At 47.8% G+C, this 25,226-nt stretch overlaps 2 protein-coding genes across 11 annotated transcripts in view; both read right to left on the reverse strand.

Moving 5' to 3' along the window:
• Nucleotides 1-5,170: 5,170 nt before the first annotated feature.
• On the reverse strand, nucleotides 5,171-19,307 carry LOC122378546 (BSD domain-containing protein 1-like). 10 transcript variants are annotated; one of them, XM_043359739.1, is made up of 10 exons: nucleotides 16,883-16,968; nucleotides 13,799-14,048; nucleotides 12,159-12,246; nucleotides 11,333-11,470; nucleotides 10,815-10,967; nucleotides 9,649-9,860; nucleotides 9,119-9,237; nucleotides 8,686-8,700; nucleotides 7,452-7,628; nucleotides 5,171-6,990 (listed from the first exon to the last, which is right to left on the reverse strand). In XM_043359739.1, exons 2-10 carry the CDS (start codon nucleotides 14,029-14,031, stop codon nucleotides 6,902-6,904), a joined length of 1,224 nt encoding a protein of 407 aa, XP_043215674.1. In that variant the 5' UTR covers nucleotides 14,032-14,048; nucleotides 16,883-16,968; the 3' UTR covers nucleotides 5,171-6,901. The 10 variants fall into 10 exon arrangements, with proteins under 10 accessions (XP_043215674.1, XP_043215673.1, XP_043215676.1 ...); XM_043359738.1 differs by having other exon boundaries at nucleotides 5,171-6,993; nucleotides 16,883-16,966; XM_043359741.1 differs by lacking the exons at nucleotides 8,686-8,700; nucleotides 16,883-16,968 and adding an exon at nucleotides 19,116-19,307 and having other exon boundaries at nucleotides 5,171-6,993.
• Nucleotides 19,308-21,796: 2,489 nt separating this feature from the next.
• The window catches only part of LOC122378544 (prolow-density lipoprotein receptor-related protein 1-like), a 32,032-nt gene continuing 28,602 nt past the window's right edge, over nucleotides 21,797-25,226 (reverse strand). Inside the window, exons 9-12 of the mRNA XM_043359735.1 lie at nucleotides 23,769-23,977; nucleotides 23,344-23,448; nucleotides 22,896-22,963; nucleotides 21,797-22,500 (exon numbers count right to left, since the gene is read on the reverse strand). Coding sequence (XP_043215670.1) covers nucleotides 22,901-22,963; nucleotides 23,344-23,448; nucleotides 23,769-23,977 — 377 coding nt within the window. The 3' untranslated portion in view covers nucleotides 21,797-22,500; nucleotides 22,896-22,900. The remainder of the gene's footprint in view (nucleotides 22,501-22,895; nucleotides 22,964-23,343; nucleotides 23,449-23,768; nucleotides 23,978-25,226) is intronic.

The following is a 25,226-nucleotide window of genomic DNA, read 5'->3' on the forward strand; positions in this document are numbered from 1 at the left end:
TACTGATGTGTGCACCGACTGTGAATGTGTCCATATTACATGAGATCATGAACTGAGAAGCTTTTGCCAAAAATACAGTCAAAGAAACTTCACGAAAGTAAATTCAGCTTGCCTAAAACGCAATATTTTTAGACGACCTAGGTTGACCTTGACCCTGACCCTGGCATCTCTACATCATTGAACAACATGTTCCATGATAGGTGGGAGGTAAGACTGACAAAAAAGGCCGAAATCAAGGTGTCAAAAGCTCACAAGACCCAACGCCAACGCAAGATATTGGGTATTTGTCATTTGGGTTATGACATTACCTGAAGAATAAGGTCATATCTCCGAAACCAAAAACCACAGAAACTTGAAATTTTCAGTGGACGCTAAAAAAGGATAGAGCAGCAGCTATACGAAATATCCGACTTCTAGCAATCAAAATGTTTAGTGCAGAGCAGAAAAAAACTACCTAGGTCGGGGTGGGGGGTGTGGCAACCACCGCCCCCCCCCCCACCATGTGCGGACGAGGATTACCTAAGTAATTTGAATATCAGGAAAATAATTTATTAAATCAGGTATTCCAACAGAGTCCCGCTTTTTTATAGGTGACCTCCGATTTGTGTTGCATCTAAGTTACCCAGGGGGCCTCTTATTTGTAATTGTAGGTACAGTACAGAGAGCCTCCTACTTCGACTACTTGCACAGAGAGCCTCCTAGCGTACATACGGCTAACCTTCTACAGCGCCGGTCTCTTGTACGTACAGAGAGCCTCCTACTGTTACAGAGGGCCTCCTGTTTGTCTAGGGGGCCTCCTATTGGTTAACGGCGCCTCCTATTTGTCCAAGCGGCCTCCTATTCGTCTATGGGACCTCCTATTTGTCCAGGAGGCCTCCTGTTTCTCCAGAAGGTCCCCTATTTATCCAGGGGGCTTCTATTTTCCAGGGGGCCTCCTCTTTATCTAGGGGGCCTCCTACGTGTTCAGGGGCCTCCTATTTGTCCAGGGGCCTCCTATTTGTCCAGGGGTCTTTTATTCGACTAGGAGTCTCATATTTGTGCAGGGGCCTCCTATTTGTCCAAGGGTCTCCTACTTGTCCCGGGGCCTCCTTTTTTTTAAGGGACTCCTTTTTGTTAAGGGAGCCTTCTATTTGTCCAGGGGGCCTCCTATTCGTACAGAGAGCCTCTAGCTCCTACTTGTCCATGGAGCCTCCTATTTGTTCAAGAGGTCCCCTATTTGTCCAGGGGGCCTCCTATTTGTCCAAGGGACCTGTTATTTTTCTAGGGGGCCTCTTTGCCCAAGAGGCCTCCTATTTGTCCAGCGTGCCTCCTACATGTTCAGGGGGCCTCCTATTTGTCCAAGGGGCCTCCTATTGGTTAAAGTAGCCTCTTATTTTCCAAGCGGCCTCCTATTTATCCAGAGGGCTCCTATTTTTAGGGGGCCTCCTCTTTATCCAGGGTGCCTCCTTGTTCAGGGGGCCTCTTAATTGTCCAGGGGCCTCCTTTTGTGAAAGGGGCCTCCTATTTGTCCAGGGGGCCTCCTTTTGTGAAAGGGGCCTCCTTTTTGTCTAGGTCTAGGACCTTCTATTTGTCCAGGGGGCCTCCTATTTTTGCAGGGGCCTCCTATTTGTACAGAGGGCCTCCTACTTGTCCATGGGGCCTCCTATTTGTCCAGGGGCCTCCTTTTGTGAAAGGGGCCTCCTGTTTGTCTAGGTCTAGGACCTCCTATTTGTCCAGGGGGCCTCCTATTTTTGCAGGGGGGCCTCCTATTTGTACAGAGGGCCTCCTACTTGTCCATGGGGCTTACTATTTGTCTAGGGGCCTCTTATTTGTCTAGGGCCTCCTATTTGTCCAGGAGGCCTCCTACTTGTCCAGAGAGCCTCCTATTTCTCCAGGGGACTTCCTGTTTTCCGGGGGCCTCCTACTTGTTCAGGGGGCCTCCTACTTGTTCAGGGGGCCTCCTTGTTCAGGGGGCCTCCTACTTGTTCAGGGGGCCTCCTATTTGTCCAACAGGGCCTCCGATTTGTCCAAGGGGCCTCCTATTTAAACAGAGAACCTTTTATATGAATATCGGACCTCCGTTTGCAAAGTAGCTGATGCGTCTCGGGGGCCTCCACTATTGGGGTCCCAAAATGACAATTGGGGTCCCAAATGTTCGCATTGGGGTCCCACATGGGACCTCGAAAGTATACAAAGTTACACCCATGGGAGCTGAGTGTCGCAGATAAATATTGTCAGACGTGCCTCACATCAGCAGCATTGCTTCAATGTACAGCCCTCTGCAGACTGCGTGGTAGGTATTCTTTTTTTCGACAAAACCGAGAATAACGCGAATACAATGCTATCGGGCACTCGGAAATCGTAGCAGCAAGATGCGCGAGACTCCGCAGCTTAGATTGGCATTATCATCGTATGCATTTTCCATTCAGTTTGGCAACAAAACCCAAAAGTTCATATTTGCCCCCAAAACGAACTTTTACATTTTGTTGCCACACAAGGCGTATGCTTTGTTTATTGATAGGCCCTATCGAAGGAGTGGAGCATGGCGCATCTATTTGCAGTGAGTTTCGGCCGACTGATAACATGACTTTTGAATTATTATCAGTTTTGTCGGAAAAAGAATACCTACCACGCAGTCTGCTGAGGGCTGTACAAATTTACCTAATACATAGGTGCACAACTGACCAAAACAAGCGCCAAGCCGAGCCGACGAATGCTGTACACTTGTTTTGCTATGGCTCTCTCTCCTGAGCACTTCTCCGTCTTTGTTCCTTATCAGTAATCACAGATAAAAATCTCGACAAGCATCAAACACCAGCACCTATCGTAATACATATTTGTAGGGAAATCAGCCCGCCGCCTCCTGGTCCCGGTTTCGCTGTCTGTTGGTGGTAATTGGTGGCCACCTACGTATCTGTGTCAAATCTGGCCCGGCTGACGTCCTGGGAGCCACGTTAATCACCTCTGTTCGGCGGCAGAATCGATCCAGACGGCGTTCAGATACCGGCCTTCTCGGACTCATTCGACGTTCCACCTGCTGGTCGCCAGTGAAAATCCGTCTTGGAACGACCAAGGACACGGTGTTTGGGCCGAATAATTGCTCATGGGTAGACGCCTGAAGCGAGATTTATAGGATACACCAGCACAGGTGAAGTCAAAATAACCCAAATGCATGGAAACAATTTGCATGATTTATATCGATGTCGAAAATGAAGTTGCTTGTTCGTATCTAGTAGGTAGGTACGGTGTGCAAGTTGCAAGGGCCGAAATACTCGAGCCGTCCACAAAATAGTCCTTGCCATGGTTCAACGGAAAAGTCAAGCCACTAATCACGGCTTAACCCGGCACCGCCTGGACTATTTCCGTACCCACGACAGCCGGGGGGGGGGGGGTCGGATCCGACCCCCCTGTTATCTCGAGAACCAATGGTCGTATCGAGCCCCGCGAGGCGGCGTTCGAAAGGTCTCTACGAGACCTTCCCAAAGCACTCTTAAAATTTTTAGATTGAGGTCAACTTTCGGGTCAAGGTCAGGTCAAAGGTCAAATTCTGGGGTTTTGCATGATTAGGCTTACGGACAGCGGAATCGATAGCTGCTGCTCGAAACTCACCAAAAATGACCTCAAAGGCCTAGTGAAGGTACCATATGCGTATAGGGGTCATACTAAGTACGGGTCAAGGTCAGGTCAGGTCACGAAAGGTCACGGTTTTCACTTTCTGCTAGGTACATGGGCGTGCGACACATGTTTTATGGCTTATTTTTTTTTACGCCGAATCCGATGGTAATGGTTATATGTGACCCCTAGTCACTGTGCTGGTGATAAGTTTGCATTGAAAACATAAAAATCGTTTATACCATACATAACTAAACGAGGGCTAAGAAAAAAGGTCAATTTTTCAACTTTTTAATTTTGACATAAAAATGCACTTTTCTAACCGAGCTTTGTCCCAGGAATCTAGTGGTGCCATTTGTTTTCGCATGCGATGTTCAGAAGTGCCTCTAATTCACGAAAATGCTTATGATGTCACCATGCCCTATGCATGTTGGAGCTATTTTTTACAATTTGGGGGTCAAAAATCAAGATTGAAAGTTGAAATTTGGTACATTTAATGTTCTAATAGAGCTCTATAACAGATATTCCGTTTTTTGGAATTTCTCAAAATTTTGGATTTTATAAGCTGTTTTCCAAAAAATATAGTTTTTTGAATTTTTAGGGGTGAAAAACGCATTTTATGGAAAATCCGAGATTGCCATTTTAAAGAACTCGTTGAGCTGCGTCTATTCATGTCTTAATTTGCAATTTGCTTTAAACCTTGATTTTTGGCGATTAAAAAAAAAACATTTACCACTTTTTGGCTGAAAACGCCATGTACCTAGCTACATCACTAAAATCGATATATCTAAAAAAATTTGGAAAATTTTCTTAAAAATTACACAGAAAACGTCAAATTGATGGGGGAAAAGGTATGCGAAGTTTCAAGTTGATAGCGTAAGCGATTCATGAGTTATTCAAGAAAGACGGAGGGGGGGGGGGGGTTCACCATTAGCGCTTACTTTTTGCATGCAATCCATTGCTCACTAACTAGCCCTCGTTGAGCCCTTCTGTTGCACTACAGAAGACGATCTGTGCACACTGGAAGTGCACATATCAGTTCACTACCGTAACTGGATCTCTTATATCCGTCTCCGAATCAGACGATATTACCAATTCCACTTCACATCCACTCCACCACTAAAGAGACCGTCCAGCGTCCACCTCTCTGTCACTGCTTATCACATCTGTTCCACTTTACTATCCACTCGCGCTCGAACATTGGCCCTTCCGAATCCTGCTACTCGTGCGAACGAGAGGCAGGAGACAGGCTGCAGTTGGTGCCTAGTGAACCAGACGGCAGGCCCAGATGGCCACACACACAACGCAGACCCTCTCGCCAGAGGACAGAACAGGGAGGATACTCAACTCTACCGCAGCTGTGACCATTGGGAGCGGAGTTTTCACCGTAAAACGCAATCAGCTCTAGCGACTGGGACATCGATCCAGGGCGGCGGGTGGGCTGACTACAGGGCACTGGCACTGATATCCAGGCTGAGCCTTCCCAGCGAGTTATTACAGGCCCGGCGGTTTTCGAAATCTCGCGTCTTTGGTGCGATATTAACACGTTCTGCTTCCATCACCTTTTAAAAACATTGCATGACATCTGTGGATGTATTGGCGATTTTTCAGACACCGCTCGTCACGTGAAGTGCAAGTCACGCAAAGAAGTAACCAGCATCATATTTTAGCAGACAATAAAATAAACAATCTATGGACATTCAACAACGGAAACAACTTACCATACGGAAATTATTTTGCTTAAAAGGCATCCCCCTTCCCGTGAACGTCTAACAACAGGACCATACGGCTACAAAATAACACACGGAAAAACTATGTATGCGTGCCTGCGACACATTCCAGAAACGACTTCTAAGTTCCCGCCTATACCATTGTGCTATGCATTGCAGAAACATATGCTGGGAAGCGGCATAGAACATCATCACACTCAGCATTCAACACTCGCACTACCCCGGCGAGAAAAACCGCACATTACAGGGCGCAGAGTCCGTAGACTGTCGCATTCTCCAGTTAGCGAGACGCTTCAGCGCCACTCCATACACGGCAGGCCCAGCGGCTCGCAGTACTAAACTGTAGGTCGTGGGGAGCGGAGCAGCTGACCGGTGGCTAAGCAGCCGACGAATCGGACATGATATGACCTTCATAGATAACACACCGCAACCAAACAATACTACGAGGGAAGAGACTACTAATTCCACCGCCCTTGCTACTGGGAAAACAGTACACACCGTAAATAAACTATTATGTGGCTTACTCAACATACCACTCCCAGCAGACACATGATGATTTTTTTCCTCAATTACGAACAAGTCGAAAAGCAAGGAAATTAATGAAACCTGTTCCAAAAGTTGTCCTTTGATTGTCCACGACCAGTAACTAATCCAAATAAGATACGGTTTCATCGCAGACTGAACCACCCTAAAGTATTATATATCCAGTAACACAAAACAAAGCTGATATCTGTCTCAGCTCATTCCACGTAACCAGACGTCCTCAAATCACATTTCACCCGGCCATCCACTCATACACACACACACAGACATATCACCACGACCGGGTACTTCGGGTGGGCGGGAGAAAACGCAGCTCGACCGGACACTGCTCACACCAACAGCCACAATATATAGAGACGCACGCACTGGATGTATATAATTATATAGGTGACCGCAGGACATCTCGCGTCTGCAGCGAGCAAGCAAAACGGCAGACTCCGTGTGTGACACGACAAGGCGACAGCAATTGCATCACCACCACAAGCCAGCGCCTTAATTAAAATAGCAATTCTTACCGCTGTGGTCTGTTTGACGCTGCTGCAGGAGACACTCACCTCACCATGGGTAGTCTGTGCCGATAGCCGGCGCTTGGGACGCGGTACGGCAGTATAGGGCCTGTCCTGGCCGGCGAGGGGCCACCGCACACCGCCGTGGCACCCTCACACACCTCGGACCTCTGACGCGACTCAGTGCGGTACCTTAGCACAGTGTACCGTAGGTTCAGTGCAGGCAGTCTCCGCCTCTCACGGTCTCCAGTGTGACATTTGTGATGCTCTGCTGTCCATTCTAACAGTGACATCCCGTCACCAAAGTACTCAGTGTTTGTCTGAGAACTGTCCCCACAGCATGGCCATCGGTGCCAGTCCAGTCCTGGCACGCACACCTAGGGCAGTTTGCCGTCCGGCCCGTCAATTCCAGCACCGGAGCGACTCATCCTGCCGACCTTCTGAGACGCGCTGTTCAGTGTTTCCTCCAAGACCGTCCCACACCGCTACCGGCCGGCTCACGACTCGGTAGAAGGGCTGTACCGGCGGCGGCTAGTCCCACTTCTCCCAGTCATTTCCCACGCTGCTGTTGGTCTCGGCGTCAATGTCCGCCTTCACCCAGTCGTCCTCGTTGCTGGAGGCTGCTGAGGATACACAGGCGGGCGGGCGCGGACCGATCAGCACGGGGTGTGGCCACTGTTAGGACTTAGGGGAACAGGTCTGGGTCCTGAGATAATGACGGTGTGGCTCAGACATAAGCCGTTATGACACGTGAAACGAGACGAAATATCAATCAGAAGCAAGAGGCTAATGGCAAGTCTGACACGGGGTACAAGGCATACGGCACGATCGGGTCGTAATCCGCACTACAATCTACAACAAAAATAACAAACAGTTCCATTCACTACACAGAAAATTCAGTCTGTGCCACTACCATCCACTCATCCAGCAACACTAGGAAAGCCTCTGCAAAATGAAAATACAAACAAAACCAAACAGAAAACCCCCAAAACCGGCCTATCTCATGCACGCCCGACCTCCCTCTCTCTCCGCCCTCATCCCTCTCAGGGTGCACGCCCGACCTCTCCTTCGCGGCCCTCACCCCTCTCAGGTGACCGAGATCCAGAGCTGCCCTCGGCCCCGGCCGCGGCCGCGCTGTCGGCGGGGGCGGCGGCGGGCGCGGCCGCCTTGCTGGGTTTCTGCCGCTGCTCGGCCTCATACTCTGCCAGGAGCTGGTCAGCCTGAGCGTCCGTCACCTCCACGTGGTGACTGAAGTCCTCTGGACGGCGGCCGGGCCCGACTCATGGTTAACAGACGAACGGACGGAGACGAGCAGGAGAGCGGGATGGACACAGCCGGGGTAGGGACTAGGAAACATACACAAACAAGGACGGGGGATAGACAGAGACGGAGAGAGCTCGAAACTCACGGAGTATAAGGGAAGATGGGTTGGATGCAAAGGGACATGTATACAAAGGGATGGAGGGAACTGAGGTAGAACAGCCGAACGGCAAGTGACATACAGACGAACGAGACGGGTGCAACTAAATACACGAACGGACGGAGGTATTATCATAATATATTACATACTGAATGGACAGCAGACAGAGACGGGACAGAACGACTCAGACAGTGCAGCCGGGAAGGGACACACAGAGTGCACAAGGGTGAGCACTGAGCCCCGGACCTCGAGTGTTTAGTATGGATGTCTCGAGACAGGGCATATTCAATAATGTTTAGTATGAATGTCTCAAGATAGGGCAGAGTAAGAACGTGACTAAGGTCTTAGGAAATGTGTCGTGGGATGTGTAGGCTGCGAAATTTTGCGTCTCACGTCGTCTTAGTTTTTAAGGATCCCATCTATAAAGAAGCATAGAAGTTAGAAAATTGTACAAAGGAAAAGAAAAACAGCCTATGATAGCAGATAAAACTACGATGCACAATTAACATCGCCATGCGAAGTCAGTCATTATGCCAGGATCTACAGTTCCAGCACACCATAAACCCAGGTACCCCTGAACAAACTAGCATCCCAGTGCAAACAACCATCCCTGTAGCCCAACACTGCGGTTATGGCGGCTGCAAGCTTGTAACTTGGAAAACTGATTTACTGGACCAGAGCCAGTCGTTGTGTTTAGAAGTAAGCGCGTGGATAGGACACAGACAGATCAACACATCGTTTATAGAAGATGCTGTGTTAACAGCAGACAATCATACTGTCTGGGTGCCAGATACAACCAGGAAAAGAAAAAAGAAATAGAACAGGAAGGACAGAAGCTCGGCGATCAGACACCAACCCAGCAGCATCGAGCTACAGAGCAATGAGGGGGACTTACTTTTCTCCGCGGATTCTGCGCGGCACGAGAGAGGCAAAAGATCAAGATGCAGCAGACATCAAACACCAATGGCAGTCGGTCACACACTCGGGTCATTTTACAGTCGGCAACACCATGCGGCAATATGTACATTATTTGTAAAGGGTATGGTCCGGTAGATCCCGGAAACACCAACACTTGAAAACCCAGGCAAAATAGCAATCTCGAAATAGACCACAGATGAATGATTGAGAAGACAACAAAAACGTATTTTCTTTATGAAAAAGGCTACAGATGAGGCCCAATTAAAAAATGTAGATTATTTCAATTCACTCGCAGATCAGGAATCTTCCAATCAATTCCCTCGGTTGTTAGTTTTGCTAATCTAATCACAATCCGAAGCTAAGCCTCTCCTCCACGTCTCCGAGACCGCCTACCGGGCGCTAATACGTACCTTCTTCCCAGGTGATCTGCTTCTCGGCCTGTCCGGGTGAGCTCATCTGATCGGCACGCTTCCTCAGCTGCTCGCGCTGCTTCTCCTTCTCCTCTGCCAGGTGTACTCGGAATAGGTACCTGTACGAGGATACACGGACAGCAGTCAAACGCAGAGGGTCTTCCAGGTGTACCCGGACAGGTACCTGTACGCAGGTATACGGGTATACAGAGGTCAAATGTCGTAAACATATACACATAATTGAAAGCTATACCAAATACTAAAGACATATGGGTGGACGGCTGGCAAATTTTCGTAAGTAGGAGCTTCATACCCATTTAGGCGCTAAACTATTGGTACACCCACCTGTGCCAGGCCCAGAAGAGTACCTTACCTATGTGCCTGAATTTGGCCGGCACTAGATGGGCTCAGTTCTGCCATCGTAGCATGAGACGAGCACGTGGGGACATACCACCCACCTGTGCCAGAAGAGCACGTGGGGACATACCACCCACCTGTGCCAGAAGAGCACGTGGGGACACGCCACCCACCTGTGCCAGAAGAGCACGTGGCTGACTTTGGCCGGCACCAGGCTGGTGTACTGCTCGAGTACGGTCCGGTTGGAGGCCAGCAGGTCGCTGAGCTCGGTCTGGCGCGCCTCCAGGTCCAGATCGGCGCTCCACACCTCGTACCGCACCCGCTCCGACTCGGCTGGCTCCGTCAGGTAGGTGCTGGGGTCGGCCGCCAGTCGGTACAGCTCCGTCTGAGGGTGCAGGGTGGGGTAGAGGTCAGGTTAAGGGAACCACCATGCACGGGCTAGGGTGCGGAGGTTTCATCTAAGCCACTGGTCAATTATCAGGGTCATGTGAGAGGGCAAGAACTGACCTTTGTCAGGACTTAGTGTTGGCTCAATAAGTTTGACAGAGACAAGCCGATCGGAAGATTAGATAAGTCATCATATCGGGAGGATAAGATAGGTAACGATAAGACACTGCGCACATCACCTCGCAATAGACGCAAAGACCATATCAGATACTGTAGCAATATATCGGACAGCTCGTCTCGTTTCTCTATCATCAATTTCATTTTTGAGTTTAAGAACACAGTTGTCCCCAATCACCGACCAAAAGCCTGTCCTCCAGCTCTCCCCACCCACCAACAGGCTCCCCATCTACCGAGCTGCAGCCTGTCCTACAACCCTCCCCCACCGACCTGCAGCCTGTCCTGCAGCTCTCTCCCACTGACCTGCAGACTGTCCCGCATCTCCCCCTGACCTGCAGCCGGTCCTGCAACCATCCCCTACCGACCTGCAGACTGTCGAGCATAACGGGCTGCCCGTCCTGCAGCCTGTCCTGCAGCTCTCTCCTACCAACCTGCAGCTCTCTCCTACTGACCTGCAACTCCCCATACTCACCTGCAGCCTAACTATCAAGCAGCATGGGCTGCCTGTTCTGCAGCTTTCCCCTACCGGTCTCCAGCCGGTCCTGCAGCTCTCCCCACCCACCAACAGGCTCTCCACCTACCGAGCTGTAGCATGTCTCACAACCCTTCCCTACCGACCTGCAGCCGGTCCTTCAGCTCCCAACACCCCCCAACAGTTTCTCCTGCAGCTCTTTCCACTGACCAGCAGTCTCTCCTGCAGCTCTCTCCTACACATCTGCAGTTTCCCCTACCCACCTCCAGCTTCCCCTACCCACCTCCAGCTTCCCCTACCCACCTGCAGCCTGTCGAGCAGCACGGGCTGCCCGTCCTGAAGCACGTAGGCCTCGGCGTCGTCATCCTGAGCTGTATCGGGGGTGAACACTTTGTGCACGTGGGTCAGGAAGCCCGAGACGGACTTCTTCACCTGGCCGGCCGTCGACTCTTCACTCTGCAGGGGAGAGACGACAAGGGGATTGAGTGGGGTGGTGTGATCTTACAGCTTGGGGCGTGAGTTAGAAGGTATGTTCGTGACAGGTGAACGTTTGAAACTTCTGGAGGCAAATCACTCTGTTGATAGACGTGCACTTGAATATATCGACGAGCCAGAATAATTAATACATTGCGGTAGCGGGGGTCACAATATACAGAGATGACGATAAAAAAAAATAACAAAGCACCATTGACAGAAGAGCTACAAGGTTATAGCAGGTAGCGAGTCATCAACGTGGAATCACTTAAAATGAAACACACAGCACCTCCCCGCTCGCCCACCACAAGCCGGTGCTTCACTGTTGGATGTGCCAGCATCCTGACCTGCAGGCTCTCCTTCAGCGTCTGTGACGTGCTGCTGATCATAGAGCTCGTCTCGGAGATCATCGAGGTGGTCTCGGTCTGCACAGCCTCGGTGAACTCGGTCAGGTCTTTTTTCACCATATCGTATACCTCTGCCGACTGGGAACGGACAGACACACGAGTTACGAGTTATCCGAGCTCCTCGGGCGGCAGACTAACCCCAGTAACTACACACAATGGTCAGCCTGTTCTTTCAGCCTGTCCTTGCAGTTTCAGAGTACACACCTCGGGTAGCGGATACACTTGAGACACAAACCTCTGCGAGCTAACACGAGCACAGACACCCAAGATGCGGTCAGGGTGTATTGTGCGTGCTTTGTTCGTAGTTTAGGAGGAATACCTCCCAATACGGCAGAGTTCCTGCTGATGCCTGACGAACTGTAGAGCTGGCATTATTTAGAAATTGAAACTGTCGGTTGATGTGTTTTAAAGTGTCACTATTACTCCAAATATGATTGAACTGGCAAAAGGGCTGCCCTGGCTGGTGCGCAGTGGCGGTGGCGGAAAATTCTGCAGCAGCCCCACTTACATAATAGTTGACGGAACTAAGCGAACCTAGACAGAAGACAATAATAAAAAACGCTCACATAATGGGCACAAACCAGTAACCACCAAACAAAGCGGCCATTGTTTGGACGAATCAGAGCATGTGGATAAACAAATCGACAACTATAGACCAGCTGACGTGCTCATGAAGCATGATTGAGGAACAGAATTCCGAACCTTATGACACTAAATACGACCGATACGTGCCTGGCGGCACGTCCCCGGTCGGCAGGGCGCTCACCTTGTACTTGGCCACCTCGAGCGACTTCATCCAGCCGGACAGCCAGCCGGAGGCGGCGCTCGCCATGCCGGCCACCATATCCTCCATACTGCCACGAACGAGTCAGAGGTCACAGGTCAGTCGGGTGTCACACAGACGCAACAGTCACCCAGAGAGGGTTAAACGTTGGAGCGACCTTCTAAAACCCTCCCTCGGTGACAGAAAAGACCATGGTTCAGACGGTTGAAGCGCTGATCGGTTCAGCGCTGGTGCCGAATCCCGCACACAGCTCTGGACCGTGACACGGCCCAGCCGGGTCCACTGTGACCACTGGGGTGGCACAACACACCCGTCCTCACAGCCCGACACCAGCATCTGTCGAGCACCGCCCTGACTCGGCAGATCCCGGCGCCGAATCCGCTAAACAAATGATACGAGCGCAAATAGCGGCGGTGGCGACCAGAACTGAGTTCGCAATTATTGGCGTGGCAGGGTGGAAGGAAGAGAGATTGACAGTGGTAAGATCACCTCAGAATGATATAATTCTATGGCATAACAATGCTTAAAAAATCACTTAGACTGTCAACTGATAAGTGATGGGTCTAGCATAGCATAACATTTCAACATAAAATAATATATAAAAAAATGTGACGAGATACAAAAATTAAAACATTGTGTAAAAAGTCACATTTGTGATCGTTTGTCATTTTAAACCTCGCCCGTATTGGCGTTTTGCCAGCCACGAACGTAAAGGGGGGGGGGGGGGGGTCCGTTGGACCACCCTTGCCGTTTCGCTCCTGATCGAGCTAGAGCTTCGCGAAAAAAACGAGCGTGCTGCCCGTGACGAGAAGAAGCCGATGATACCCAATTTTAAGGTCCCAGGTCATCGGTTGGCCTTCCAGGTCAGGTCAATGACCCAAAAGTCGGGAAAATCGGGACTTGTTAGAACGTCGTAACGTGTGGCTGCTATTTTTTTCGGGGTGCTGATTACGAATATCATGTTTGTTTTGATCACAGATGATGCCTCATGCATTTAGGCCAGGTCGGGTCGGGTCGGGTCGGGTCGGGTCGGGTCAGGTCAGGTCAGGTCAGGTCAACCAGTAAGGGTCCTGCCGGGTATTCGTAGTACATGTCAACCGCCTCTGACAGCTTTGTAACATGAAGCGAAGGCACCAAAACTACTTCATAAATGTTCAAATGGTTGCTAGCTTCGAATTCAGCTAAAAAAACTAGCCTAGAAACATGTTAAAATCGAAAAAGTGAACCGAGTTCATCAAAGGTCAATGACCTGACCTGACCTTCAGGTGACCTTGATACCCACCCTAATGCATGAGAGCAACATCACATCACATTTTTAAACGCTTGAAGCCACGAAAAGACTACAAACGCGCGGCTAATGCGAGCTGACAATCGCATTCGGCATACGCCAATCTCGATTCCGGCCATACATGGTCTCAAAAAGTATGTCACAGGTCAAAGGTCATTTGGGTCAGGGTCAAGGGTGAGGAAATTTTCAGGATAGGTGTAAAATTCATGAACGCAAGGATACTGAGAGTTTGGTCGCAATCGGCCGCTATTATGCGAGTTATTCGCGAAAAAACCGAGGGGGTCCATTCGACTCCCCCTCACGGGCGGGGGTTAAGATGTTGCCCACACATTACCTGCTCTCCTCCTCTTCTCCTTTCTTTTCCTCTGTACTATCAGCTGGAGCCTGGGCTGCTTTGGCCGAGTCCACAGGGGCCTCAGAGGCAGGAGAACTGGTCTTCTCTGCCTTTGAGGCTCCCTCAGGTTTTGTGGGTGTCACAGACATTGCTGACTGAGACTTCTCATCAGGAGACTCCTTAGAGCTGTCCTTTGGCATACCCTCCTTCTTCTTAGAATCTCCTTCTTTCATAATGTTTATTTAGGTATCTGAAAAATGGATTACATAAGGATTTAACAGTACACTTGAAACAAAAACAAAGAAACTTAGAGACAGAGACGAGACCTGAGACATACTTGATAAAAACACAGAGCCTGCTCAAAGAAGAGTAGTGCATGCCTTAACTTCTGAAATCCCATTGATAACTAGGTATATATTATTACATTATAGGATCATTTCAAAGGTAAGTCAAAGTTCAACCTAAACATATCCATTTTTAACATAGCTGATTCATTCTTGGCTGTTTTCTTTAGCTCTCACTCACTGACATTAGCTGGCAGAGGCAAGGAGCTTTATTCATCCAGCCCAGCAGCATCTAAAACTTGACCCTCTGACCACACAGTTTAATAATAATGGTTTATTTCATACCAAAGTCAGTACATATACACATCAGCACAACAACAACAAAAAAACACACACACACATAAGCATAGGAAGCAATATATTCTGCATCAATGATGTCCCTTTCAAATACTCCTATAAATTTAAATAATTTCCGTGTAATTTTGTTCAAATCATAAAATTTTGTTTATCCAAAAAACATTTACTCCATACTTGTAAAAATGTAGTTTGTAAGTGTCTATTCATAAAAATGGACACAAGGAATTTAACAAGTAGGTATTGCCCATGTGTCTACTAGCTAGGTCACAATTTAGCAAATGAAAGGGGTCAGTCATTTTTCTTCAAGGAGAAAATCAATCACAAAAGTAGTGATAGCCTGTCCTGTGGTTCAGTTGGTAGAGCATTTGACTTCCAGTAGTGAGAGTCATGGTTCAAGTTCATGTTGCTCTGGCACTGAATATCATGAGACCGGCTGACAGGGATTACAGTAGGCGGAACTATGGTCAAGCGTACCCATTTTCGGGAACGCATTTTCGTTCCCATGTTTGGGAACGATAAACCCAAATATGGGAACGCCATGTAGGCATTATTTAAAACAAGAAAAAGAACTGTTAAATGACGTCCAAAAAATATAAAACGATCGTGAACCGCCTGATAGTTGTCTCAATATTGTTGGGAAAGAGTTTGATATTGTAAGGCCCATCGTAGTTTCAAATCGTTCCCCTATTTCTAAAGCAGTCCATCACCCGGGCCGCGAGCCCAAATTTGGGAACGCTCTCGTACACTGGCGCTGCAATGCAAGCGTTCCTTATTATGGGAACGGCGTACCCAAAATTGGGAACGATTTCACCGACGCCTTTCAGGGGCTCTTTTCATTAACAAGCATCACGTCCAACGCCGCAAATTATTGTTAACGCAACAATCATCAGATGACCTTTCCGGCAAGACCGTTGCATGTTTCGCCCGGTCTTCTGCGCTTTTATTCCCGTCGATCTCGCAGCGGGCACGCCCCCCTCTGCAGGATTACGTAATCCACAACGCTCAGCGATGTTCAACAAGGTCTTCCATACCTATATCCACCGTCCGCGCCGAGGGTGGAGACATGTCAAGCACCTGTCTGCTAATCACCGAGAGTTGACGAGCACAAGAAGTATCCAAAAATGGGAACGCAGAATATGTTACACCCTTAAAACACCTAGTCCCAATGAAAATCTAGTTTTTTCCTTTCTTAATGAGTGTAAGTGGCAAAAGGCCTGGTAGGATGGGCACGAGGTATGATCGAAATCAGCATAAAAATTATAAATAAGCCACACAGAGCGACCTATATCAGAGAAATTCCCCCCAAACGATCATGCTTAGAAACGCCGAAGACAAAAACCACGCTCATGACGCTGCTTATAAAACAACGCTAAACAGCTAGCATCCAAATAAAATATGTCTTTCAGGGCTGATAAAATACAGCTGAATGATTTTAAACCACTGAAACTGAGTTAACAACAGTAGTTCGGTAAAATCACTGACGTTCCACGCGGTCGATCGCCCCGACACCAAAAGTCAACAATATTACCTCGGGACTGTCCGCGTGTTCGCTTGCATATGTCAGCATCTGGTGTCGCTAGAATGAAATTTCATAACCAGGCGAAAATTATTATACTTGACCTCAAAATGTAAAAAATGCTTCATTTTCCTTAAAATTGCATGTTAAATGTCGTATAACCCATATTTCCACCTTTCTGTCATTTTTAAAAAATCATTAAAAATATCATTCCACGGTCAATTTCCATGTTCCACGGTCAGATTAAAGATAACTTTATGGAGATTTAGTAGATACTTAAATCAGCGTGCACTTTTTTGAGACGTGATGCACTTTTGAGTTTTAGTGGGCGAACGGCCGAAAAATTGCCTTCCGTTCTCATAAATGGGAACGCCCGTTCCCATATTTGGGAACTCCGTTCCCAAAAATGGGAACGTTCCTATATTTGGGTACTCATGACCATAGTTCCGCCTACTGATTATCTATGGTTGGTAGGAGCACATGCAGCCAGTTGAAGTCTGTTGCGTGAGACAGGCTATGTCTGGCTTTAATGAGCACAATTAACATTGATGCCTAAATTCTCCCATCATCCAGGACCACTTGATCTGATGATATAAATATGGGTCAGAGCTTGCGCAAACATCTCATCTTAGCGTCAAGCTTGGGATTCGGATGTCAATCCAACCACACATCTCCAACTGTAGTTATAAAAATGGTGGTATCCTTTCAATAGCCTGTAGTAGGAAAAAATCAAATGAACATGTAAACAGGCAATGATCTTGGTCTGAAACTTGAAAGAATGCTGTCTGGGTCTGGTCCTGACAACAAGGCATTGATCGTGCCTGTTATTTCACGAAGATGTTCTAATTTCCCACAACATGTATCAGTATGTCACATCCTAGTACCTCACACAGTATTTTGGAAACCCTCCTTTCATTAAAAACTTACCCGAGCTTGCCAGTAGTTCAAAATACAAATACCCTCCAGACAAAAATGCGCCATTCATTCCACAAGGCATCCATTCTGTGAGAGTCAATATTTTGCCGCAAATCGCCTAGTGAGATAATTGCAGCGCAGGCTAGGATTTCTTTAGCAAGCAGCTACTAAATCAAATAAGATGTTTGTAATGAGAACTACTGAGGGATTAAACCGTTTTTGGATATTTTAACAGAAAATTTCTTCCAAACAACGAAAAAAAAAAACGATTGAAAGATCAATCGTTTAAAGTCTTTTGCAATATTATGAATTGTACGAGGAAACAAGACTTGAGATGAACGCAAATTGTGAAATCGTTTGTACAGCCCACCGCTAAAGTAATGTAGGGTTTTACCAATCTCAACGGTTGGCTTTGACTGCAGTGCTGCCAGATGGAGAAGGCTGTAATCCTCCAGATCAGTTACAAAAATCCTCCAGATTCCTCCAAATCCCATTGGCGGATCCAGATAGGCGGTCTTGGACGCTGCGGGAGGGCATATCTCCGAAAAGGTTTCTCCAAATTCTAAAAACTCATCGGATTTCGATTCCTTTCGCACTGCTGTGTAGTTTAAAAGATGCTTTTTTATAATAAAAGTTGTTTAGTTTTCGTTTTATCCTTGAAAAAAAACGAAAATTTTCTTCGATTTTGGACGCTGCAGGAGGGGGGGGGGAATTTGCGCCAAATGTCCCCCTTTGATCCCCCAGTAGTTCGGTACCTTCAAAAACATATGGTACAATCGTACACGAAATAGGAACAAATAGTCACCATGATATTCGTGGATATAGCTACAGACTGAGACATTCCAGTCTCACGGTGATAAAGGGCAGTGATATATCCTAACGGGTAGGGTGAAGCTGGGCAGGAAAATGTCTTTTGAGTCTTGAACGCGTTGTATTTTTCCATGAAATTGAATATATTAATCGGGTGACAAATCCTCCAGATTTTCCTCCAGAATCAAAAATCCTCCAAACGCGAAATTTGTCCGCAAATAGAGTTCAAAATCCTCCAGATTTGCGGAAATCCTCCAAATCTGGCAGCACTGTTTGACTGGCGATTGTTTAATGCGGAGTGATCGAAAAGAAGACGCCAATAGCTAAAGTTGCAGCTTGTTTGTTTGTTTTGTTGGGTTAGGCCCTTTCGGTCCAATGAGACCATTTCAGAGCCGGGAGGATGATAGGATGTAGGGGGAGACATTGGTCTGGGCAGGCACCCTAGTGAGTCGCCGGGGCTGAGCCCGTCCAGAGGACAGGCCACTCAGCCCCAAGGCACTCACTGCACCCGGCTACGGGGTGCGCTCCCTCGGGAGCAGCGGTGCTGCTCCAAGGGAGCAGCCCGCATGAGATAAAGTTGCCTGTCCAGCCCGGAGGGGGGTTACGACGTGGAGGAGAAGGATTTCAGTATCCTGAGGATAGAAGCACGGAACGGTGAAAAAGTTGCAGCTGCAAGGGTGACGATACATATAAGCTACATTCAAAGTTTCATTGTAGTCTGGTTAATCGTTCCTAAGCTTCAGAAGCAGAACATACCTACCAGACTTGTGCCGTGACCAAAAATCAAGATCCAGGATCCTCAAGGTCCCACGGCAAATTCAATTTCTAGAATCCAAGGTTTCCAAGGTCCCACGGCAAATTCAATTTCTAGAATCAAGGTTTCCAAGGTCCCACGGCAAATTCAATTTCTAAAATCCAAGGTTTCCAAGGTCCCACGGCAAATATACATTGCAGGATCCACAGTCCCCAAGGTCCCACGACAAGAATGCATTGCAGGATCCACAGTCCCTAGGGTCCCACGACAAGCGTGAATTTCAGGATCCACAGTCCCCAAGGTCCCATGATAAGTATACACTTCAGAGTTCAGGGTCCACAGTCCTCAAGGTCCCACGGCAAGAATACATCTCAGGATCCAAAGTATTCAGCGTCCCACAACAAGAACTTAAACTAACATTCTGATGAGCAGGCTTACTTCTAAATATTCTGCCAGCAGATGCCCAGCAACATTGAAAGGGGCAGAACCTATGCAAACCTGTGGTGGTTTTATCATTTACCAACATACTACATAGGTAGGGGGAGCTTCAACACAAGTCAAAGTTAAAGATGAATCATGATATCAATCTCTCCTTCTTTAGCCGGACAAATTCATAAAAATATAGGTAGGTAATAGGTACCTTGCATTTTGTATTGTCATGTTCTTTCAAATCAATCTTACCTGATCATTAGGAATGTAGGATAGCACCTTACAGTTATTGAAGACAAAAATCCAAGTATTCTTTCAGGCAAGATAAAAAACCAGAAATAAAACCTACAAGCTTAAAAAAAAGGAAAATTGAATTGGATAGGTATATGCTTTCGATTTTCTGCACATTCAGTTACATAATACCTAGAGCTCTGTTCGCACCCCGTTTATTTATCAGCAGGCTGCGACCATGCTGCTAACTTCTTGGCTCCTCATTGGTCGAATTCAAGTGGTCTATTCGTTAGACCAATAAGAGGCCAAGCCGCGCCAGCAATAACCGACAGCACGCTGATATAAAAACAGCGACCGAGCAGGGCCCTGGATAAAAACTCAAATATGTTCTAAGTCTTGTTTGCGCGAGCGCTCACAGAAAAAACTGATCGATTAAGCCAATAGAATTAGAGTATCAGCGAGCGCAAACCTTACTTACTGTTCATTCACATTAGGCTCTGAACAAAATTCCATCTGACAATTTTTTCGTCAGACGGTTCTTCGTCAGCAGATTTTCGTCTGACTTTTTCGTCTTGCATTTATTCGTCTGTACGAATTGATTTGGTGCATTTTTCTTCGGAGTGTTTTACTGTCCGGCATTTTTTTCGTCTGGACGAGGCGGAAAATGTCCTTACGAAAAAAAAATGCGCGGACTTAAAAATGCACAGGCGAAAAATGCATAGACGAAAGTCTGCGGACGAAAATCTGCATACGAAAAATTGTCCGACGAAAACCTGCTAAACGGAAAAGTTAAACTGTCATGCTCATGGAATCATTGCTTATATTGGATGCTCATTGCGCAATGCCCATGGTGATTTGATGACTTGCAAATCGAATAAGTTTGACACTTGCTTGGTCAGTGGGTCAGGGTAGCTTCCAAGTAGCTTCAAGCCCGGCATATCACAACCCAGAAAACAAGGCCCAGAAAATATGTGAGGTGAGATTAGAAAAGAACTTTCCAAACCACCACTGTCCACTGTTTCACTTGTTTGACAGTTTCATAATCCATAACATTGATAATGTAAAAAGCTATCAGGTCTCTTGTTCCAGTTCTGCCTCACAGCCATGACAATGATTTGGCTCTGTATATGTCTACACAGTCTGGTTCTTGTTTAGTATTATTTATATTTATTGTCTTTACTTTATAAACAGTCTGGTTCATTTTCTCTTCATGTATCTATCTTAGCCCCTTGCAGCTGGTCGCTCAGCGGCTCAACCATGATATTTAGGTACTGAAGTGTTTACAGACAAAACCTAGAGCAGGGTCCTTAGTGGCCATGTGCAACATAAACTTCATGGTCCAGCTTCCAGGATTCTTGAGGTCCCTCAAGAATATGATGGTACAGATCCAGACCCTTCTCCTAAGATCCCATGACAAATAATAAAACTGGGACTGAAGGTCTGCATTCTGCAGGGTCTTGCAGCATATCAAAATTTTGAGGTCCTGACCCCCTGGGTTTCCATGGTTTCAGGGTTTCCATGGTTTCACGGCATATGAAATGTTGAGGTCCTGGGTTTCTATAAGGTCTCATGTTGATGTCACTTGAAATGTTGATGTCCTGGGATTCCAAGGTCTTGCGGCATAAGCAAATGTTGAGGTCCTGGGATTCCAAGGTCATGCGACATATGCAAATGTTGTAGTCCTGGGATTCCAAGGTCTCGCGGCATATACAAATGTTGAGGTCCTGGGATTCCAAGGTCTCGCGACATATGCAAATGTTAAGGTCCTGGGATTCCAAGGTCTCGCGGCACATGGATGTTTTAAGGTCCTGGGTTTCCAAGGTCTCACGACAAAAATCACAATGCAAGGTCCAGGATCCATCAAGGTCCCAGACCTTGGACTCTGCGAACCCTGGATCTCGGACCTTTTTGGGACCTTGGCACAAGTCTGATACCTACCCATGACTGAAACCACACATTACTTCTGCTGTGGACTGTACATACTCATGTTGTCAGCTCTGTGGTACTTACATATGCACTTAGTTTTACGAGGACCTTGTTCATGTTATAGATTTTAGTTGCCAACCGGTTGGGAGCCCTTACTCCAGCTCGTCGCTGGCTGACCTCACAAGGCTGCCCAACAGCCTACAGGTGTCGCCAGCAATGTCTTACATTTTTTTGTTGTAGATGTCACTTGTTGGTGCCTACTGCCTGGTGGTAGGCTCTTGCCTCTTATTATAATTATACATTCGCCCTGCAAGACTGTCAGCTCGCAGACCTCAGGGGCATGGGTGGGGGGTGGGGGGGGGGGGGGAGCTGAGGGGCTGCGGCCGGGAACCGAAAGAGGGCAGACCCTTTTAGATCCCTCTGGTCTATGCTCAGGACATACAAACTATTCCTCTTAATACCCTGCAGCCCCCAGAGCCCCGGTCTGGGACGGCCAACTGGAAAGACGATTACCTTTACACGACTCGATTAGGTACAGCTCCCGTTGGAGCATGCAAGGTGTCTACTTGCACGACTGGATGGCGTGTCCCTCGAGATGGGCTCGGCCTGACTTCCGCAGTGTACCAGGATGGCCGCCCAGACCAATGGGAGACGCGTTGGAGACTATATGTGGAGTTATGTCCACACATTATTTTTCTTACCAATTGCATGACTCGCTCTTCAAGTCGCTGTGAATAATTTTACTGTCGATGCAACCATGCCGTAAACTATGGAAAGTTATCAGACGCATACATGTATTACCACCAGCAAACGCAATCATAGTCATACAACGCACATGGAACACCTTATGCAAAGTTAAACAGAAAATCGCATATTCGCCTCATTCTTGAGATAACATGGCGAGTTTGTGCACTACTTCTACGCTTAACAAGCTACATAAATATAAAACGGCGCCAGATTTCGCGCAGAAACGAGCTTTGAAGCGCGGTAGGCTCACCTGACCTCAAAACTAGGTACCATGGGCATTCTTTTACCTACTCTAATCATTTTCGCTGAGAACAGAGTAATTTCACGATATTATGCCACATACGGTGAATTATGAGCATTCCGAAAAAAGTTTTTCTTATCAACTATGCCGAGTTTGATTTTCTATAGCAGGATCACCGCGGTCGATACAATCGGAGCACGTTATGTTGTTCGCGACAGTCGTGCCACCGGATCAGCCAGCCGCGACGGGCACACATGGGGTATATATGACATATGTACAATGATATACAGCTCTATGGTGACGTGGGTGCTCTGTACTCCCTCCAGTCCTCCCTCTGAACACGGCCTGGAGCCGTCCTGGCCGCCGGCACCTCACAGTTCACCGCGAGCACACGTCCCTTGTGAACACACCGCCCTTCGGCAGACTGGACCGACGCCATCTGCCAGCCTTCCAGCGCAGTCTCCAACTCACCTCGTGGAGAGCGGACTGTATCTGCCAAATGGGATATATACCACTGTTCATGACTGGGATGGGGAGGTGAAATTACATTAGCATGCAAACAACATCCGAATCGACAGCAATGACTGATGAAACTCAAAACGCTACATTTCAACGAAAAAACGTTTAGTTAAACCGCAATAAACTTCAACAGTTCGCAAATAAACCTAATAGACTTGAGTTATATTCACGATTAAATGTTCATCCCTACACATTTAAACGTTCATTAAAAATCCCAGCTCACATTAAAAGCACAACGTTTCGATTACACAAATAAACGTTATATCTTTTGCTTTTAAACGTTCACAATTAAACCAGCACAAATCACAATTAAACTATTGCCTCGCAGTTACCGCAGCTCCACCAATTGTCTCGACGGCGGTACTTACGTCGCTCAGGACTCGGGACAGCTGAGCTCGTCAGCGCCGTCCAAACAGTCCGGGTTGCCATCGCAGATCTGAAACGGATACAACAGTGAAAACGGCGTGAGCCGGTCACTAAAACACATCACTATAATCGCATGTGGCATGCCAATTCATTCCAGTGCCTGCAGCTGAATACATTCGGATTTTATATATGTTTATAATTTATATTGTCGTATGGATATACGCTTATGGCTTCCTAGTTAATTCAGGATGCCTATCTATACCAAACAAAACTGAGTTAGCTCGATCATTCACTGGCTGTTACCGTTCACATTTAACGATGTGTAACAGAACAGAATCACGCATGTAGGTATAAGACCGCATAATACACGTCTTTAACACAAGCTTTAATGCATTTAAACGTCCGTTAAAGCTCTGAGCCTGTCGATCGAAGGTCTCGATAGTAACTGACCTGAGATGTCTGGATGCACTGTCCGGTGCGACACTGGAACTGACCCCGCTCACATTTGAAGGGTGGACAGAACGAGGGCTCATCGGAGCCGTCCCCGCAGTCGTCCTGAGGGGGGAGAGACGGGGTGTCAGTGGGAGGGAGAGAAAGACTGGGGGCCGGATGAATGTGACAGATGAAATACACACATTTGATATTTATGTCATTCGATTCACAAAACTACACGAGGACAGCGAGGTGGCTTTTGATTATATTTAGGTGCTAAGTTATGTAATCAAAACAGTTGCGTAACATGTTATCAACGGGAATGGAAAAATAACGACCCGTTCGGGTAAAACATTATACTAACGATATAAAGACATGAAGTGTCTTGGTGTTCGCGCCAATCTCCCAATCTCCGACGAAAGAATAAGAGCAATGAGCCTCACCACTCCGTTGCAGACCAGCCAGTGCGGCAGACACTGGAAGGTGTGCTTGCAGATGAACTGGTCGCGCGTACAGTTGGTCTTGCAGGTGGCTCCGTTGTCGATGGTGACAAAGTGGTCGGGACAGGCGCAGGCGTGACCACCGCCCGGCGTCAGCAGACAGAGCGTGGCGCAGCCGCCGCCGGAGTCGCCGCAGGGGTTCGGCACCGTCACTGGCGGCAGCCGGGGTCAGGTCAGCTCAGGTCAGGTCAGGTCGTTAGACAAGGTCAGGTCTGGTCAGACGAGGTTAGGTCAAGCTAGGCTAGTTCCAGTCAGGTCGGGCCAGGTCAAGTTTGACCAGGTCTCTACATGTCATGTCAGGTCAGGAGAGGTCATGCCAGATCAAGAGAGGTCACGTAAGGTCAGGTTAGGGAAGATCAGGTCGGGCTAGGGTAGTTAGGTGGGTCAGGTCAGGTCAGGTAAGCGAAGGTCAGGCGAGACTGACTGAGTTCTGGGTCGAAGGACTGGAGGCCGATTGAAGCTTCTGTTCAAACAAACTCGCTCCCTTTTACGGATATGTGATGTTACTTTCACATAGGGATTTCGCTCGGCGCTCTTCATATTCCCAGTCAACCGACAGCGATAAAACTTACGCAATTGTCCCACTTCCAGTAGATCCTGACCTTCGACATCCATCTAGTCAAAACCAGAGTGTATATAAAAGGCCAAAACATTTGGACAAATGCTAGACCAAAACAAGAAGAAATGAAACGGAATGACGTCACCATGACATCAATTCTGAGAATAAAAACAGGCTCATGGCCGTCACGGAAGATGCGTCACCCGCTAATCGGAGCCAGCTCACCAAAAACAGAGCCAGTGGTTGTCGGCGCCCTCTCTGAAGGTGCCGGTATACCAGGAAACATTCTGGCTGGTGTGCCGCAGTTCACACAATTAATAACAAGAAGCGGGCGTGATGACGAGAGGGAGCGGGGCGGCTCCGCGCTTCTGGCCCGGTTGATGTCACCAGTCTGTGTTTGGTGGTCTCTTTGCGCGTGGGTGAGTCACACAGGGAGGGCAGACGTCTGCGACGCACCCACCGGCCGAGATGTCATAGCACATTACCCCTGGAAGCTGTCAACCGTGCCGCCATTAGCGCTCGAGGCGGCTTTATTCGAGATGTGTTGCCACACCATTTCTCGTCCCTTATAGCTGTAAAACTGTCACTAGCGACTTCTTGCACAATGCGTTGTAAATGTTTAAGCCGGTTTGATGCGTATAATCTTCGTCTGCCTCCCAAGGATTGGCTGAAGAAACTTATTGATCTAATGAGCTAGCAAATGACATGTATTTATGAATGGACTGTTTGTTTTTGCTTCGAATATGCCAACCATTCAGTGTGTGCAAATTGAATGTGAATTCTGGCCGCAATCCTCACCCATTGAAAGTCTATTGTGGTAACCAGTAACCACACAGGCAAGG

The sequence above is a fragment of the Amphibalanus amphitrite genome, unplaced genomic scaffold (genome assembly GCF_019059575.1).
Source record: "Amphibalanus amphitrite isolate SeventyFive unplaced genomic scaffold, NRLGWU_Aamphi_draft 000061F_arrow, whole genome shotgun sequence".
In the NCBI taxonomy this organism is placed as follows: Eukaryota; Metazoa; Arthropoda; class Thecostraca; order Balanomorpha; family Balanidae; genus Amphibalanus; species Amphibalanus amphitrite.

Bases quoted from the DNA above. Each gene is read 5' to 3' on its own strand.
- LOC122378546 (XM_043359738.1), bottom strand. From the start codon at position 14,031: ATGAAAGAAGGAGATTCTAAGAAGAAGGAGGGTATGCCAAAGGACAGC. The intron at 12,247-13,798 runs GTAATGTGTGGG...CGTTCGTGGCAG, and splicing joins GGAGAAGAGGAGGAGAGCAG to TATGGAGGATATGGTGGCCG. The intron at 9,238-9,648 runs GTGGGTGGCGTG...ATCCTCGTACAG, and splicing joins CACGTGCTCTTCTGGCACAG to GTACCTATTCCGAGTACACC.